The 19,600-nt window shown below is 45.1% G+C and overlaps 1 protein-coding gene across 1 annotated transcript in view; it reads right to left on the reverse strand.

The window, feature by feature from the left end:
- LOC108579897 (nesprin-1) overlaps positions 1-19,600 on the reverse strand; it is a 72,952-nt gene that overhangs the window by 29,238 nt on the left and 24,114 nt on the right. The window contains 17 exon segments of the mRNA XM_017943517.1: positions 5-762; positions 1,043-1,189; positions 2,771-2,776; positions 3,416-3,490; positions 3,827-4,022; positions 4,220-4,668; positions 5,084-5,603; positions 6,070-6,361; positions 6,448-11,988; positions 12,467-13,511; positions 13,798-13,906; positions 14,366-16,055; positions 16,360-16,900; positions 17,220-17,366; positions 17,467-17,854; positions 18,363-18,541; positions 19,332-19,424. Coding sequence (XP_017799006.1) covers positions 5-762; positions 1,043-1,189; positions 2,771-2,776; positions 3,416-3,490; positions 3,827-4,022; positions 4,220-4,668; positions 5,084-5,603; positions 6,070-6,361; positions 6,448-11,988; positions 12,467-13,511; positions 13,798-13,906; positions 14,366-16,055; positions 16,360-16,900; positions 17,220-17,366; positions 17,467-17,854; positions 18,363-18,541; positions 19,332-19,424 — 12,176 coding nt within the window.

Consider the following 19,600-nt stretch of genomic DNA (forward strand, 5'->3'; position numbering starts at 1 on the left):
AGTGTCTCCCCATAGGATAACAGCGTTGTGAGTAGCGTCCAACCACTCGTGAGTGTCCAGGACAGCTTTGCTGTACTGTTGATGATCGCTCACTATGCCCTCGTACCTTTCAACGAACGCGGCTGCTCTCTTCAGCACAGTAGCGTGTCTCTCGTTCAGTTTTCTCAGCGTCTGATTCACCTTCTCCGTGGAATCTGGTAAATTGTCAGCCTTGTCGCGAAGATCGAGCAAATCTTGCTGGTGCGACTGAACGTCGTGCAAGAACGTACGGTAGATCTGTAACTGAGCTCGTTTCTCGTCCAGCGTGGTCTTCAACTCGATTTCAGGTTTCAGCTGTGTCTCTACGGTTCTCAGCCATTTGTCGAACGCCTCGTTCGACTCGTCGAAGCCGGACCATCGGGAGATCTTCGATTGTAGTTCGCGTTCGGTCGATGCTACGCTGTCGTACAATTCTTCGAAGGCTTGTTGAAGATCTAGCAGCTGCTGGCGGACGATTTCTCTGCCTTCTGTGCCGGTTGTCGAGTACAGACGTTCACCAGCCTCCACTGTGTTGTTTAGCAAGAGTGTCGCCGATGATTGACGGGCTAGAAGATCTTTCAACGTGGCTACGTTCGATGTTAGGTCTTTGCGCGTGCCGCTTAGGTCGTCTTTGATGGATTGATAGGTGGCTCGTGTGTTCGCCAACCATTCCGAGCATTGCTTGTAGCGTTCTAGGTAGGCCGCGTGGTCTGCCACTGCTTGTTCGCATTTTTTCACCAGTTCCTGTAATTTATCGAGCAATAGGAATTTTCAAGGTGACAGAGTGGGGCTATAGTGTTGAAAATGAATTTTGGCCGATTACTAAAGGGATAATGCTCGTTTTCTCGATCGAGTCGCGTGAAGAATGCACAGTAAAACGAGCGAAAATTCTTTCCGATCTTACAGACTTTAGAAAACAGAGCTATGCGATCGAAAATAGCATAGACGGAGCATCCGTGTCGTATGAAAGAATTAAAGTTGCGTATACAATGTATAGGATTACAGTGAAATTTCGCTATTTTACCGTAGCAGTCGCCTGGATAGACTTGAAACGGGAGGTTATCTGTTGTACACTGCCCGAGAATCTCGTTTCTCCGCTGATCTGCATCAGCTCCGAGTATTCGTCGTTCATCTTCTCGAACTCCGCTTCATATTGTCGCAGATTCAAAATCTGAGGAGAGAGAAAGAAAAAACGTTGAGAATATTCTGCTACGTCGATAGGACAAAATATCACTTAGATTTCTTTTGCTTTTCTTTCATTTCATCGTAGTGCCAGACTTGGTCAAACTGTCACACACTGTTTAGGTAGTTTTCTGTCCCTCTGAAAATACCTTCGAATCATCGAGTTCACATGGTATATACACACGTGTAACAATATTTCTCTGTGCATTATGCGTGTAAGTGGATAGGTGGTTAATGCGAATTCAAATGAAAAGAGTAGCCCTTTTCATGCTTGCTGGGTACACCAGTGATGGGACTTAATTAGTTAAACGAAGTGTTCGAGAACGAGGCGAGCAATGAAAAATTCGTTAAGTTGAAATTATTGCAATTATTACGGTTTCAGGTTTCAAAAGGAAGAAATGAAAGGTAAACGTGTCTGTAATACCAAATCTTGTCAGTCCCATCTAGGGATGAATCGATACAGGTAAATACGAGTGTGTATACTCGATATTAGGTATACTTTTGGTATCGATACCTGCTGGCGATACGAGTATCGACGTTCCACGTGAAAGATGAAAGCAAAATTCTTTTCCAGTTCTGAACACGGTTCATTTGCATACAGTTGCATTCACAAGAATTTGTGAACTTATCCTTTAATTCAATGTTAGATAAAGAAAAAAGTAAAAAATACCCCAAAGTTTGTGAATCTTTTTCTATCTACGTTACGGTATTCCAATGTTTTACTTAATGTCGTTGTAATTTTTAATTATTCTCGCAAACACTTTCTCACTCGATACAAGCAACGGGAGCAAAAGCATCGATACCTTGCCGGTGTGCATCGATATATCCCTAGTCCAATCGCTAAAAGCACAAAAGCGTGCTGGAAACAACACGTCTGCATGCATTTGAAAAAAAGAAAAATACAAGAAACAAGAATCATCGTGTGTTAAATGGTAGTACGATTAAGAAATCTCAGGAGAATCGTGAGAATGTAACTTACGAATTGTAACTTCGAATGTCTTCGATTTGAAATTACACTGAATAATTGTCCAAGTGTAGAGAAACCACAAAAAAAAAAAGGAAGAAAAAACCCAAAAAAAGTAGCGAAGAAAAGGAAAGAGAGTAAAAAAAATCCAAAAACAAAAAGACAACAACAGAGATGTATACAGAGAAAGATGAAAGATGTTGAATTAGAGAATACGAAACAGACGTTTGAGTGTGTGAAAACTGTGTCTGTGTGAGTCAGAACTCGACAGAAAGATAGAGAGATCGCGTCAAGCAACAGCTTTTGAAATTTGTCGTAGATCGTCGCGAAGATGATCGCGTAAATCGGTCGAAAATAAGATTGACGCCAATTTTTTCGTTCCCCGAGACACGCGAATGTGCAAATATCGCGTCAAAGAGATTCTTGTACATTTTTTCAATAAATTTTACTTTTGCACTCGAGTCTCTTTTTACGCGTATCTTTTTAATTCGGTTTCAAAGTTGTGCTGTGCGCGAATTTATGCAAATTCGGGGTGGAAGACACTCGAACTCGCGACTCGAACGAATTTAATTCGAAGAGTGTCGTTGTGCTTATGACACTGACAACGATGGACTGACAACGAGTAAACTATGTCTCTTTTTCTCCAATTTTCTGTGGAACCGTATAAAAAGAGACTGGACTTGTGAAATGTTCCTCCGATTTTACAATTTCTTCCTTAACCCTAGAGCGGTCTTCGGGTCTTTTTTGACCCACCGCCTTTTTATACTTTTAGTCATTGTTGCTGTTATCAAGTTTACGTTCCTTATCATTATTTTAAACGTTTACTCGCGTTGGAAACAAAAATGATTGCACATAAGGTCTTAGGTCCTTTTTGACCCAAAAGTCTTAAGTGTACAGTCGAAACGAAGAACGCACTAGGGTTAATCCAGGTCGTATAGTGTCTAAATTATGGCGCTTTCGTGTGCCGAAAAACGTGTCTGTGGACCGTCACGCGTAGAGAAGAAGCAATCGAAGGACGATTAATTAAAATTTCCAATATTCGTACGTCTACACCGATCGGTTGATCTGGAAATTCAGCGATTCGGTGGTTGTTCGACAGCGTAGAAAATGTGCTCGAATAGAAATCACTCGGAAGAGAAAGACGATAGAATAAGAATACAGAATAGATGGGAACATAAGTAGTAACGAGAGATCGTTGCAAAAAAGCGTTCACAATCCTGTTCGAATAAATTTTCACGTTGTTTCTCTTACTTGGTCCAGGTGGTCTCCGAGGGCCACCAGTTCTGTCACTTCCGTGTCCCACGACAAGGCTTTTTGTTGCAGTGCCTAAGGAAGTTTTCCAAAATACAATTGCCTGAACTCGCAGATACCACCACTTCATCTCTCTCGTATCTTTTCCTCTTCTTTTCGACAACATCGAAACCGTTAATCACGTCGCGTATCAACGTCATTTACAGTCTTGGTGTACGAGAAAAAAAAAAAGAAAAACGAAAAAGGGGGCGAAAAAATGATCGTACACCTGGTGTGACTTTGCATAAAAATCAGTGAATCGTTTGAAAAAATAAGGGTGCACATGTGGTTGTAACTTGTCTAGACTATACGATGTGGCTAGATAGAACGATTAATAGATATTGCGACGAAGAAACTGGATAAACTTTTCACCTGATATTTCTCGAGTTGCTCTTGCTTTTCGTCCAGAGTGTTTTTTAAGGAGTAATTCTTCAGAGAAGACTCCGCGTCAGCCAGCCAGGTTAACAGACGTTCCAAAGAGTTCTCGTACTCGATCCATTGCTGAATTCTCTCCTCGATACATCGAATAATGTCGTTCACTGCTGTGGCGAACTTTTTGTGCTCGAATCTGTCGTTGGATATTGCAAAGAAAAGTTTATCATCGAGTTTATAGATCTCGCGATCAGTTTAGCAACATGAAACAGTCGTTTTTCCTCTCTTTTTCACGTCACACACGCACGCATGCATCCGACAGCATATTAGAATATTCGAGATTTTACGGATTTGCATTTAATTTTGGGTACGTAAGATCGCTGCAATTCTCACCTCAAAGTAGACAAATCTCTTTCCATGCTCTCCAGTAATCTCGGTGACAAATTATGTGCACTCTGCGCCACGTGTTCACTGAGAATGTTCAATTTCAATTCTCCTTCGCTCTGTGCGTCCTGCAGCTCCACGATTTTAGTCAACTGAGCCTGAAGAGCCGCTTTGTTGCCTGAGTAGTCGCTGTAGTTAGCCAAATGTTCCCATTGCTGTTTCTGATAGTCCTGGTAGGATTTCTGAAGATCGTGGAATTGTTGGAACGTGTCCAATAGCGTCTCCAAGTTCGCTATATTCTTCTGCGACATTTCCACCAGGTCCTCGTATCGTTCAGACACCGAGGCGGCTTTTTGTTGCGCGTCTGACGGAGCTTGTGCCGTGTACGTCAACGCGTTTGCTTTCTCTGACACTCCCTCGATGATACGTTTGTACGGCAAGATTTCTTGATGCATCGCCTGTGTAAAAAGAAAATATTACTATATTTCCAACGCTAAGAACGAGAGAAATCTGAGATGAAGCTGAACGAGGAAAAAATTTCACTCTAACTTCGGCCTGTACAAAAAAAACAAGAAAAGATTACCAAATTTGCCATGCTATACGTCGTTCAAAATAAGAGTAACCTCGTTTCGCGCGTGGGACATGCCTAAGGCAGGGCTGGAACGTCCAAACCTCCCCCCACTTAACCGTCTACGTTTTTCTCCGTCTTACCCCCTGCTACGCTCTCTGTCTATGCACAGAACGGGCGAGAATCGGGCGAGGTTACTCTTACTTTGAACGATGTATGTAACGAGAGAAATTTGAGATAAAGCTAAAAAAATGTCACTCTAATTTCAGCAGAATTGTGTTCGATAAATTAGAGTAGGAGAGTACCTTGCACTTGAGCAACTTCGACTTAATTTCCTGAAGAGAAGACCACGTAATCGAGGAATCCTGTTTCACAGATCTCTCCATAGTGTCCAACCAGGCTAGAATCTGTTGCAGAGACTCTTGATAATTGGACCACTGTAACGATTGTGCGTCTTGCTTCTTCTGTTGCTCGGCTATGCCTTCTACAAGCTTGTCCCATCTTTCTCTGGCTTGTCTCAGTTCGTGTCGGATCAGCTCTCTTCCTTGAGCCGACGTGTCCGCGAGAATTCTTTCCCCGAAGGACGTTAGGCTTGCCAATTTATGCTCACCCTGTTCCTTCTCGGTTAACAGTATCTGCAGGCGAGAAACTTTCTCCTCGAGGTTACCGCTGGTCTCGTCTTTCTTCAGACTGGCCAAACATTGCTCCAACTGAGTCAACCAGGCACCAACCACGTTCAGTTTCTCCTCGTAAGCACGATGATCGTCGACGATGCTCTCGCATCTTGTCACTACCTCTTTGCTCAGCACGTGTAAGAGCTGGTATCTGAAATTATCACGCAGGAATGATTAACAATTTTTGTTAATATCGGCGGTTTGGAAATTTGCTCGCACTATACCGTCGGTACCCTTTGGTGCGCTTCAAATTTAATACTTAATTTTGTTCTTTACGCATTTCCACCGCACTTGATAAACCGAGTATTAACCCTTTGACTGCAGTCGGTCAATCGACCACACTAATATTATATTTAAAATTCTCTGTTTTAAATTTCTAAGAAATTAAGAAAGATAGGTCAGAATGCTAAATCGAATGCGAAATCTTAAATGCTACAACTTCACCGCACACAGCGACCATTTTACTTTTGAGTGGGCAGCAGTCAAAGGGTTAAAATGACACGGCCAAAATAATATATCTTGCAGCCGTAGTTAAAAATTTATCCGTAGCGAATGGGTTAAATAATCGATCAAAGAATCTTCACGCGAATAGCTCACGTCGTTCTTATTTTTTTTACCTGTTGCTAATTTGAGAGATCAATGGTTTTATTCGCTCGACGCCGCTCGCATGGAGCAGACTGTGAGATTTATCGACAAACTCGTCGATCTTCGATTCTTCCTTCAGTATAGCGTCCATGCGTTTCTCTTTCAATGCCTGCAAACGAGCTTCCTTGTCCTGCAAAGTCGGTTGCAGCTGTTGGTCTCTGAACGCAGCTTCCATCGTCGAGAACCATTTCGTGTGTGCCTCCAATTTATCCTCGAAATCTTGCCATTTCTGCAAAGCCGCCTTCTGCTTGTCCTCCACCAATTCTGTGTAAAACAAACATCGTCCCAAGGATCAAGATTCGAAGAACTAAAAAACAGAGAAACAGAAGAGTAATCTAAATTCCGTGTACCTATTTCACTCAGATATTGGCGCAGATTGCTCTCCAAAATGGTGATCTCTTTGTTAATAGCGTCCCATCCTTTAGGCGCTGTCCTCTTAATCACAGTGTCGCTGAGTTCCTTCAATTTTCCAAGCTGTTCGGCACCTTGCATCTGGTCGTCCTTCAACGTAGACAAAGTAGCCAGTCGTCTAGTGATATCTGTTCGTTCTCCAGTCACGTCGTTGCACTCTGCGAGCTTCTCCTTCTCGCTGTTCAACCAATCCGAGAAGCCCTTCACTTGCAAGTTGAATCTGTTGTGTTTCTCGACGCAATCATCCAGGTTCTCCAACAAATCCTTCGATTTCGCTACGATATTGTGGAACAGCTGCTTAATAGACGGCAAGAAAATATTCAGAGACGTGTCTTTCGTCTGATCCACCAACTGCTGAGCTTTGTCGCACACAGACTCGACCAAAGACTGATGAGACATGATCTCCTGGTGCATGATCTTGTGATTCTGCAACTGTGCACGTTTCTCCTCCAAAGTACACTTCAGCTCCGTGTGCTGGTGCATCGCGCGCTCGACGTCGCGGAGCCAGGCTGTCAGTTGCTCGTGAGACAACGAGAACTCGGCGAACTGCATTAGACATTGGTCCAATTTCTGCACAGTACCCTGCAGATCCTCGGAGAATTTACCCCAAAGGGATCTCAGGTTTCTCAGCTGTTGCCTGATGATCTCTCTGCCATCGGGAGATGTGTGAACGTACAATTTCTCGCCTAGATCTATCACCGACTCGAATCTAGCGTTCTCCTTAGTTCTAGTGTCACTCAGATCGCGAATCAACTTCTGTCTACTCTGAAGCACCGATAGATCGCCTACAATCTCGCTGTGCTTCTTCAATTCCGACTGAATATCCGTGATCCATTTCAACAGCTGATCGTACTTCACGTTGAACGTGCTGTGCTCCTTCACGAACTGATGGTACCTCATCACAGCTTCCTTTATCTGATTCTTGATAGCCTGATATTTGGTGGTCTGTCTAGAAACTCTGGTGGCCAAATCTGCCTCAGCTTCTATACTCTGACTCTTCTCGATAGCGGCGTTGAACTCAGCTCCTTTCGCGATGATACTCTCCTCCAAGGATTTCAGCTTCTGCAGATGAGCTTTCTTCGCTTCCTCGGTGCTCTTCAAGCTCTGATCCTTCAACTGCGACTCCATCTGCTTGATCCAAGCCTCCAAACCTTCCACGATCTTCTCGAACTCCGACCATTCGTTCAGCATGTGCTTCAATTTGTCCCTCGCGGCGACGCATTTCTTCAGGAAGTCCTCCCACAGCTTCTTATGCGCGTTGAAGTTATTCAACAGAGCAGAATCGCCCGGCAGAGATGTCTGCTCGAGAACAATGTCCAATTGCTGGTTGCAGTCGGCTAAAATTCTCTCTCCGACAGCTCTCTCCTGCAACAGATTCTCGATAGCGGTGATCTTGCTCTGTGCGGTGTCTCGTTCGACGGAGAAATCCTGGATTATCGGCGTTCCGTCGTTGATCACGGTATTGATCCAGTCTCTAGTCTTCTCGAACGTCTGAAGGTAAGCCTCGTGATTCGAGACGTACTTCTCGGTCACGTTGATCCTACCTTCAACTTCGTTGGACAATTTCTCGTACGCCTCGATCACGTTCGCCAAAGTTTCGCTGGCGTCGTCGTCCGGCGCTGTGCTCAATCTGTCTTGCAGCTGCTGAAGAATGTTCTTGTGAACGTTCACGTCCTGTGCCACAGCCTTGTACAAATGAAGCGCCAATTTCTTCTCCTGCAGCGTCGGTAGCAATTTCTGTTTCTCGCCGAGCTTGTTCTGCGAATCGATCAGCCACTGTTTCACCTGCGAGAATTTATCCTCGAACGAGGACCTGTGCATCATGTCGCTCTCGATCTTCTTGTAGATCACGTTCGAACGATCTGCCATCGCGTCCACTCGATTGCGGAAATTCCTTATCTCCGTTCGGATTATCTCTCTCTGATCCGGCGTGATTCTGGCGAACAGAGCCTCTCCAGCCTCGGCTGTTCGGTTCAGTATAGCCTGTCCAACCTCTCGTTCCTCGGCGAACGCCTTTAGCTCGTTCAGGCGCGATTGATAGAAGGTTATAGGTTTCGGTCCTGTGATCTCGTCGAAAGCTTTCAAAGTTTTCTCCGCGTTTTCGATCCAACTCTCGAGCTTCCTCTTGTTCGCTACGTACTGGTCCCTGTTCTCCTTCAGTTCCCCGAGCTTCTCCAGATGCTGAGCCAGGAATTTCAACACGTAGTCGTATCGCGTGTTGAGATGAGTGATGTACTGGTTCACGCGAGACTCGGAGCTCACTTTCGTGATATCTTCGGCAAGAGTCGTCAATTCTTTCAACTCGCTGTTGTACTCCATCACGGTCTTCTGTACCTGACTCATCTCTTCGATTTTCTCCTCGATATCGTCGAAGTTCAGCAAAGCAGACGCTTCGGCTCGTATTTTATTCTCGTTCTCCTTCAGCCACGACAAAACGTTCTCGGAGGTGAGCTCGTATCGTTGCCACAGAGTTATATTTCGCTCCAAGTCGTTCTTGATCTTGCTGTAGCTGCTCTTCAAGGCCTCTAGATCTGCCTCGACCTTGTCTCGTTCGGCTTGCGGCGCAGCCATCGTTTCAGCGCTCTCCACAGAGGCCAGAAGCTTCAAGGAGTTGTCGGTGTCCTCTTTCCTAGCTATACAATCCGCGATTCCAGCTTCGACGTCCATCAGCGACGCCATTTTCACCTCGAGGTTGTAACGATCGCTGCTCTGCTCCGGCTCACACCAAGCCACCTTCTCCTTCAACGTCACCACCATACGCTGCAGAGCTCCGAACTTCTCGTGGTAGAGTTTCGTCAGGAACGCCACCAAGGTTGCTATCACTTTGTTCGCGTGATTCGCGACTCCCTCGCTTCGAAGCTGAAGGGCGTCGTACTCCTTGGCCAGGCTCATTCTAGAGATGCTCGGGTACTCGGTGAACATCGTCTTCAACGTTTCTCCAACCACCGACAAAGATTTGTTACACTCTTCCAGCTCTTTCTTCAGCTCCTGGCACTTGTTGATACGAGCGAGGATCTTGGTGTTCTCGCCGGTTAAATCGTCGCACTTGATTATGTCCTCCCGAATCTTCGAGATCGCGTCGCCGCACACCTTCATCCCTTGCCTTATCTTCCTCTCTTTCTCGTTCAACGTCGAGGTCAACGACTCCAGCTTGTCCGCGGCAGATTTCACCAAGTTGAACTGATCGTGCAGCGATTTACGCAACGTCTGCATCGTCAGGATGTCCTCGTTGTTGTTCAGTTTCTTCAGCTGTTCCATCTTCGCGACCACGTTCTGATAGAGCTGCTGATAACCGGGCAACTCTTCTCTGTACCTGGTCAATCTAGCTTGGCAACTGTCCGTGTCGAGTAATCGTTCGTAGGCCGTATCGAGAGCAGCGTGCGTGTTAGTGAGCCAGGTAGTGATCGACGTGGATTCTTTGATCTGCTTCCAGATGATCGCGTGAGTCTCAGAAGCCTGTAGTTTCTCCGTCACCTCGTTGCACGCGTCTTGGTACCGTTGTCTAACCTCGGCCAGGTCGTTTTCGATTAGGTCAGATTTGAATATAGGCATCAGCGAAGCCTCCTTCGTCAATTGCTGCGCCTTCGAGTCCATCTTCTCCAAGAACTGCTTCCCCTTCTTCAACACGTCCAGAGCTTTCTTGTGCTCCTCGAGGTTTCTGTTCGACTCAGCAACGTTATAAGGCACTCCTTTCACCGATTCGCACAAGCTGTTCGCTTCCTCGATAGACTTGTTCAACTTTTGCTTAGCCTCCTCGTAGGCCTTCCAATCTGTGTCCATGTCGGCGTACTTCTTCCTCTGTTCGCGCAGAAGCTCGTTCACTTTCTCCAAGTTAGCGTCGACGGACGACAGGACCACTTGGATGTTCGTCGTCGATCTCTGATCCTCTTTCATCAACGAATTTCCCTCGAAGTGAAGAATCTCCTTCTCTTGCTCCCTCTTCTGGTGCTCCTCTATCAGCTCGTCGATCTTCTCCACAGCTGGTGACAACTGTTTACACGAGTCGACGCTGTACACCGTGTCCTGAAGAGCTATCTGTGTGTGCAGTATCTTCTCCGTGATAGTCTGCTGCAACGTCCTGAAATTGTTCAATCTCGCGTCGAGATCCTCCAGCCTGTCGCGTTTAGAATTGATCTCGTGTCGAAGCGTCTCAGCTTTCTTCTCTAAGTCGTTCAATAATCCTGACGCGGTCAGAGGTTTACCCTGCTTGTCTCTGATCTGAATCCCGAAAGCGCTGTCAGGCAGAACGTGGTGTTTCCAATCGTTCACCTTGTCGTGTATAGCTTGTACCTCCGTCGAGAATCTCTCCAAATCGGCGATAGTCGGTTTCCTAGCCTCTGCTTCGTACTTGCAGTGACTCATCTGAGAATTCGCTTCGTTCAACCAACTCAACAGCTCTATCCACTTCTCGAAGCCCTTCTTCTTCTGCTGCAGCTCGTTCTCCAGATCCTCGTACTGCTTCTCCAAGTTGGCGTAAGTTTCGGTCAGAGTGGCTGCATGCTTGGCTGATTCCTTCGGGCACAATTTTGTCACCTCTTTGTAGATCGCGGCGAAACTCGGCTGCTTCTCGGAGTGCTCTTGAATGAAAGCGTACACGGCCTGAAGGTTTGTGTCGACGGTGTCGACTGTGGCGTCGCTGATCTCTGTGATGTTGGACCTCAGTCGCGACATCCAGTTCTCGAAGTCGGTGATCATCATGTGGAACTCTTGGCGAGCCAATAGAGTGTCGGAGACTTTGTTTATCTGTAATCTCACAGTGTCGGCGAGCTTGCTCACGCGAGATTTAATGTCCGACACGCGAGCTTTCAGATTCGTCGCTCCATCCAACGATAATCCGTGACTTATGTGATCAGAAACTTGAGTTAGGGAAATTAACTGCGCCTGATGGTCGGATATACTTTTGTTGAAGTCCTTCAATCGTTGTAGTTCTTTCTCCGGCACCTCGATTTCCGCTGCTGTTTCAGTGCTCGGTTCGATAAGCACCGCTCTCTCAGATTGCTCCAACCATTCGGTGAACTCTTGTATCTCGGACTCGAAGTTGTTCCACGAGGTGACAAGTTTGTCTAGTTTAGTGATCGTTTGCACGGCTGTGTCGTGAACGGCGTTCCAACGTGTCTGAATAGCGTCGACCTCGTCGGAGGCTGAAGTTTTGCCGGATATTCGTTTGCTGATCTGAGATAAGTCTTGAATTTGAGGGGATAATTGTTGTAGTCGTGTCTCGAAGGATTTGGCAGTCTCGAGCATCTGAACGGCTTGAGATAGGGTCGAGGGTTTGCTGCCTATGGTAGCTGTTTTCGATTCCGCCTCTTCGATCAGAGGTTTCACTTTTTTTATTCCTTTCTCGTAGTCTTTCCACGTTTGCAGATTCTCCGTGGCTGTTTCGCGTTGGACCACGATGCTCTTCTGCAGGGTTTCGATGGTTTTCTCTAGGGTTATTATTTCGCTGCGTAGTTGTCTGCCTTGAAGACTGTTGTCTCCATCTAGAGAACAGGAAAAGGTAAATTATTCAATATTCTAGAGGAGATAGACGAAAGGTTAAACAACGCTAGATTGCCACGCTAGATTTACATGTTTTGGCCAGAAGAAAATTTTCCAATTCTAAGTATAGTAATTGTATTATGCGAAGAGATTTAGGAAACTGATGGAGGATAGGCGAAAAGGGTTAGGGCGTTTTTTCTCCTGGTTTTTTCTCCTACTGCACTCGTCGGTAAGGTTTTCCAAGGCTTTTCTTAGACGCGGGAGGGACTAGAAGGACTCAGGTCAGAAGTTGTATATATACAAATAGGAGCTTTTACGAGGACTAGCGAGAACTCGCGGTTAGTCCGTCCCTCTAGTGTGCTTCTCATTATTTTTCTTTAAATTCATATTAATTTTATTTTAATTATTCTAAATATTCGAGGCAATCTCAGGTCAGGTCACAGGTGACCAGTCAACGTGTTAAGTTTCACTGTAATTTACCTTGTACGAGTTTCTGCGACTCCTCTTCGAGGAACTTGAGGGTCTTACTCCTCTCACGGACCTCCTTCTGCAATCTCTCCGTTCTATGAACCATCTCTTCAGGAGTGGTAGTCAAATACTCGGTATCAGCAATCGACTGCGGAGCACTCTGTTGAGTCCACAGTTGCAATTCGTTCAACTTAGTCTGGAAGTTGTTCCACCTGGTGCTGTGTTCTTGAAGATAGACAACTTTCTCGTGGACAGTCTTCAGGGTGGTCTCCATTCTCTTCTCAGTGTGTGTGATCTCTTTTCTCAATATTTTCTTCTTTTCCGCAGGTGCGATATCCGTTAACTGACTGTACGTTTCTTGCAGCTTCTTCAGCATCTCTTCTGCGGATTTCCTCAAGGTAGAATAGAAATCTTGCTTGCTGTGAAGATCGGACGATACTTGATAAGCGTCGTAGTATCTGGTCGACTCGATTTTTCTCAATTCTTCGTCAGCTTGCTCGATCAGCTTCAAGATCTCCTCTTTTTGCTCCGTGTAGGTGTTCCACAGTTTCTGCGAGCTCTTCAGGGATTTCAACGTCTCGACACTTTGTCCATAGGTGTCGTTCCAGTTGGATTCCAGTTGTTGAACCTCCAACGATACAAACGGCGGAGTGTGTTGATCCTTGAGAAGATCCTTGCCGCGTTGCAACATGCTGACGATGCTGGGTCTCTGTTGTTCCAATTGGCTCAGACGACTCTCCTGATGAGTCACAGCACTGTGCAGAGTCTCCGGACTCTCGGACACCACGTCGACCTTCGACTGGTCGCGAACTTTACGCAGAAGGGTGCACACTTCGCGAACCTCCTTTCTGTAGGTGTAACTCTTCGAGTAGATGTCGGTTTTCGTCATGGTGATCTCTATAGTGGGTATCAGATTCTTGTAACGGGAGATAAGTTGCTCCAGACGATTCTGTTCGGACAGAGCCTCGTGGTCCGAACGATTCGAGGTCAGACTGTCCAGGGTTTGAACCAACCACTTCATCTCTTCGCGCTTGCTGTCCGCCTCTCGGCATATTTTCTGATTAAAAACAAAAGAAACGAGAGGAGGAATAGAAAAGAGATTGCAAGTCCTGTAGTCGTTGGAACGAATGTTCAGAACGTTAAAGCGTGTACAATTATATTTACCGTTAGAACTTGCATCTATCCACAGTGAGCAATGCAAATACAGAATATAAAGAAATATCTAAATGCAAAGAGTGGAGATGGCAAAGTGGTAATTGTACGCTTCGTGGTAGTCACAATGGCGTTTAACACCTTTCAATTTTCTTATTCAAATCCAATCCGCGAATAACGCCACTACTCACCTGGAATATCGTTTTCTCCGTCTCGAACTCCTCCAGAGTGTTCACCTCGTGCAATATCGTTCTCAGATTGCTGTCCACGTGGTCCATCCATCGCACCATCTCGTCGAATCTGAATGCAAAGAATTACCGTTCGATGGATATTCCACGAGCTCGTTTATCGTTTAGGCGTTCTTCTTATTTTATATTTTTCCATATGTGCGCCATCGATTAACGAGTGTAGTCGATGATCCAACCGGTTCAGCGGAGACCTTTTTCTTTTTTGAAAGTGCGTTTTTCACTATATCTGATATTATTTATCATCATCCTTTTGTAATAATTAAAAGTTAGTAAATAAACAATTGTAGGAATCGACGAAAAAATTTGAGGGACTCAACGGGAATCGAACCCGGGACCTTCGGCTTAGCAAGCCGAGGCTTTGCGCACTACGCCAACTACCCCCTCTCAATTTTCCCTGGTTAGTTTCGTATTTGGGTATGTAGGCCCCGATACTACACGACTGTCAAGAGAAATTTGCAGTAACGTTGAAATAAAAAAAAGAAAAAAAGAAAATACTTCAGAATATACTCACTTCTTCTTGTAGGCAGCCCATTGCTCAGGCACTTGTTTCAATTGTTCCCTCAGATGTTCCACTCTCTGAGCAGAATCCTCCCATAGATGTTCGGCGTTCTGAGCAGCCTCGACCAAGCTGCTGTCACCTGGTTTCATCTGGCTGTAAGCGTGGCTGATCCTCTTCAGGGTCTGCAGGCACTTCTCCACCTTGATAACGGTGCCACGATTCACGAAGAACTCCTTGTTCCTCTGCAGTATGCTCTCCACGTTGTCGTTCTTCATCAGAGCCTGTTGCTCCGAGTTGATCTCCATCTCGATCTCCTTCAGATACTGCAGGAACGTGGTCTCGTCCAGACGGAACTCGAGTCTCATCAGGTGAAGAGGAGCGAACGTCAACACCTCTTTCCAACGTTTCTGCAAAGCTTCGACAGCCTCGACGATCGGAGCTTGCCTCTCTATAGGTAGAATGTTCTTCAAGTCTTGACCAGCGTTCACGAACTCCTGAATCCATTTCTCGTTCACGTTGCTGAAGAAATTCTTGTGATACTCTATGGATCGTTTGTTGTCGATGTGTTTGTCGCTCATCATCGTCTCCGCGACCGACAACCATTCGCAGATCTGTCTCTCGCTGTCTTTGAACTTGCCCCAACATTTCAGCGCTTCTTGAAGTCGTTGCTCGCAGGCTTGAGCTGCCTGAGACACTCGGTTGAATCTGTCGTTCAATTCTCTCAACGTTTTGCCACCTTCCGCTGTGCTCACATCGGCGTGACTGTCCACAGACTTGACTATACTCGTGAACACTTTGTTCTTGGACTCCAGCATGGATTTGTAGTAGAGTGTTCTGGAGAAGAAGGCCTTGTGACGTTCCAACTGAGCTAGAATGTGCTCTCTGCCACCTGACAGGTCGGTGTGACTCAACATCTTCTCTGCTTCGTCCAACCAAGCAGCTATCTCCTTCTGTCCAGCCTCCAGAGACTCTTGCTGAACGAGTAGCTGATGGTACAGGTGAAGTTGCATCGGTATCAGAGCTCTGACTTTAACCAGAGCTTCTTTCTCTTTCTTCAAGGTGTTCATCATCTTGTCCACTTCGTCTCGCGATAGATCTTGTATCAGGGTTTGGAATTTCTTGCTGATACTCTTGAAGAGATCCTCGATTCCTTCCACTTCGTTGTGGAACACTTGAAGCTTCTCGCCGTAGGCTTTGATCTTCTCAGTGGTGGTTAAGTCGGTGGCCGACAGAGCTGATTCGACGTTTCTCAGCCATTTCTGCAGGTTTTCCACGCCTGCTCTGTAGTCCTTTCTGTTTCTTATCACGTCACCGGCGTGCATGTACTGTTTAGCTTCTTGGAATAGAATCTCCCATTTGGTCGTTAGGTTCGTGTAACGTTGCTTCAATTGTAGAGCAACTGGTTCGTCGGATGTTGCAATCAAGAATGTCACGGTGTCGGATAGTTGCTGGTGTTTGTCCTTCCACACGCTTATATCCTGGAAGAACTCCATCTTTTCTTCTTCGGGAAGGTTCAAGGCAGGTTCAGCTCGAATCAACCAGGCTTCGAACTCGTCGGAGATGACGTTCCAGCGACGCCAATAGGCCACAACTTCTTCTAGCATACTTTGCACGTAACGGACAGAGAAAAATGGACGTTAATTTCTAATTTTCAAGAATGTTTCATTTATGATTCCAAGTGAAAGACTAATACAATTATTTTCTGACATACAACTTTCTGATCGTTTCTTCACCCTCTCTCTAACTCTTGAACTGCTTAACTCTTTGACAGTCTAATAAAATTATGAATGACGGTGAGAAAAATTTATATTTCACACGTATTTTTTTTTAAATAATTACGTCGGGTATGATCATTTTTGAAACATTATTATGACAATAATATGAGATATGTCAATAAGAGTGTCTCTTGAGTTAAACAGTTAAATATCTGACTCTTTGCCCGGGTCTCACACGGGATAATCTGTCAAAAGGTTAAGGTTGGAGAAAGGAGAGATGTATCCACTCACCAACGTTGCCCTCGCGTTTATAGTCATCGACTACTTGCTGCATATCCAGGTAGGCCTTCTGGAACTCCTGGAAAATTCTGTTTCGAGATACGAAATTCCTATACTGCTCGAGCATCTGGTGAACACTCTCCTCGGTGCCATATTTCACGCTCCAACCCTTCAGCTTCGTCTCGACTAGGAACAAGAAAGCAATAAGGCAACACTTGTGCTCCAGGAACTTTAATCGAATTCTACGTTTCGCGGCTCGATCAGGCAGACTCTCCAATCTAGCTGCCATTTCGTTCAGTTGTTGAGGATGCACTTGTAGCGCGATCTCAGAATTCTTCGCCGCATGGAACCGCTCCGTCATGGACGGAAGATCGAGGAAGAACTTCTTGTGCTCCTCAAGTTTGTTAGAGATTATGTTAGCTGTCTCCTCTGTCATTTCTTCCGGTATCACCGTGTCGGAGAGCAACATCTCCTCGGCGTGACGTAGCCATCTGCCCACCACGCCTAATTCACCTGGTAAAAAGGAGTCCAGCAGCCATAGCCAGTGTAACATCTGAAAAATTCAAATGAAAATACTTTTTTCACAGCGTGCAGTGATACTGAATCAACTGTGAATTTTGGGGGGATTTGTCGTACAGTTCTTACTCTTGAGGCTTTCGGGTCTAAGGCGTGGAATTATTTCCCCAACGTTTCGCCAAGGACACGGCTTTGTGTCAATTTTTTTCACAATTTCTTTTGTACTGTGTCAATATTTTATGAATTTGCAAGTAATTTTCAATTTTCGTAATTTTCTAATTTCTCATCTCTGAAACTTGAGAATTTCGAAACTTTGAGAAACCTGAGAAGGGAAATCCTCGAGAATTTCAACTTACGTGCATCTCCAAGGTTTTCCACAAGTTCTGCACGTGCCTCCAAGAGTCCATCGTGATACTTATCATGCTAGGTGTCTCCACAAGGCGCTCCAGCTTGTTATACACAATCCTCTGTTGCTCCAATTCCGCTTTCAAAGGTGCGTACTCCTATGCGAACAGAGATAGAGAGAGTTCAAACATAACCGAGCATTAAAATCACTCCCCTTCCTTCGTATTCAAACAAATCCTAGACTCTTGAAAAACATACATGGTAATTGGCCGGGAAGTTGCCCATCTGTTCCAAATAATTCAATCTCTCGTAGAGCCAGCTGAGCAACGCGTCGTATTCTTTTTGAACAGCAGCGAACGAATCGGAAGCTGCTGATCCTGGTTCCGGATATTTGTGGAGGAATTGAGCGACGTAAGTCATTATCGATTTCTCGTCAGGCTGAGGAACGTCCACGTCCTCTGGATCGAGGAGTTTCGCGATACCGAGTTCTGATTCGGCTACGTTGAACGCTGTCGTTAGGCGAGCTCTGTTCGTCGCCTCCCTCATGGCCGCGATGTTCACCAGGTTCGCCTTGATCGCATCGATGATGGCGAGGAACGCGTTGCCATCGCGCCAACTCTCGCCGAAGTCGCGCACTTGTATATCCCTGTGCAGAATCACGTCCAATTTTGTTCAATTCTTCAGGGAAAGAATTAAACTTTCCACTTTCATGAAGATTCCAACCAATTTCGTTGATTCACAGTCCGAATGTTTGAATTGGAACATTTCAAATTTGATCCAGCTGAATTTGAATAATTTTCATTCAATTGGCTCAATTTCCACATTTACATTTGAGTAACTCGAGAATTTGATCGACTGAATTCAAACGGTGCTTATTGTTAGTTCAACGGCATTGGTTGAATTAAAATTTTCAAATATATCGTAAATACTTTCACAAAGCCTTCCAATTAATTGTATTTCAAGATAACAATATTAAAAAACGAAGGACCTCAACCGAGATTCGAACCCACGACCTTCGGATTAGCAGGACGAGACTCTATGCGCTACGCCAATAACACCTTCTCTATTCTTCTTCGTTGATGCTCCTTATTAGGGATCATTCGGTATGGAGGTCTCGATCCCACAACAATTACTCTAAATTGTGAATTACTTACTTTGGCAGAGCATTGGCGACCCATTGCAACAGAGTCTTCCTCGCTCCCTGCTTCCATTTCTCACTGCTGATACGTTTCCTCTCGCTGGTCGCCGAGCCTTGGGTGCTGAGACTCTCCAAGCTGCTCTGGCTGCCCCACGTATGTCCAAGATACTCCAAAGCTCTGGTGTTCTCCTCGATCTAAAAGAACATACGATGAATGGATCGTGGAAAAGGGAATTCCGGCAGTGACACTGTAAGGGGTTGTGTGGGGGGACATGAAAGATTCACAGAAGGAAGGACTAGCGTGCATACTATAGGTGATGCGTAAGATCATGTAGGTGCGTGCTAATTCTTTCGTTATTATCCTCTGTACACACAGAAAAAATGTTCTCTACAGATTTACTGTTCTCATCAACGTCATCGTACCGTGTCAGACGATAATCGTTTTGTTTGATTTACTTTTGCATTTTTGGTTTCAGTCTTTTTTGTTAATAGCTACTCACCTTCTTTCGATCCTTCGATCGTAGCTTGTTTTTGTGGAATAAATACGGTTAGCAGAATGGAATGTAAATTCTTACTTCGCCCTTAACGAGGATTAATTTTTTTTTGTTCGTTATAGCAGTTGGGAGAGTGCCGAAGGGATAAAATCGAATTACGATCCCTTTTCGAGAGAAAAGAAACAACATAAGAGAAAAGGAGAAAATAATCGGAGGATTATTCGGTGGAAAGAAATGAAAATTGCCATGAAATTTTACTGCGTAAACACACCGGCAAATTAATCCCCGCTGCAAACGATCGTCGCAGTGCTGTCGCGCCGTATATCGTAACGCGTTTATGTAATTCGATGTTACATGTGGCCACGAGCTTCGTATTTAAGCAACTACCGCATTCTAGTTATAAGTGCGCTTTCTTTCTTTTTTTTTTTTTTTTTTTTTTTTTTTTGCTTAGCTTCGATCTTATTCGACTGTACGAACGGAACAGCGTCTACCTGGAAGTACAGGATGATAGTCCATATCAGGCCCAACACGACGGGCGGTCGTCCGTCAACCAGGTCCGACGAGTTTATGTTCACCAACTTAATCTGCGTAAATAGAGCATATGCATGTGTGTAATATTTGGCTATTTCAGAAATTGAAGTATCTTGGAAATTTCAGAGTTGAATCTTTGAAATTTCAGACTTGAGTCTTTGAAATTTTTAATCTGAATCTTTGAAATTCCAGATTTGAGTCTTTGAAATTTCAGATTCGAATCTTGGAA

This window comes from Habropoda laboriosa, unplaced genomic scaffold (genome assembly GCF_001263275.1).
Source record: "Habropoda laboriosa isolate 0110345459 unplaced genomic scaffold, ASM126327v1 scaffold2, whole genome shotgun sequence".
NCBI classification, from domain to species: domain Eukaryota; kingdom Metazoa; phylum Arthropoda; class Insecta; order Hymenoptera; family Apidae; genus Habropoda; species Habropoda laboriosa.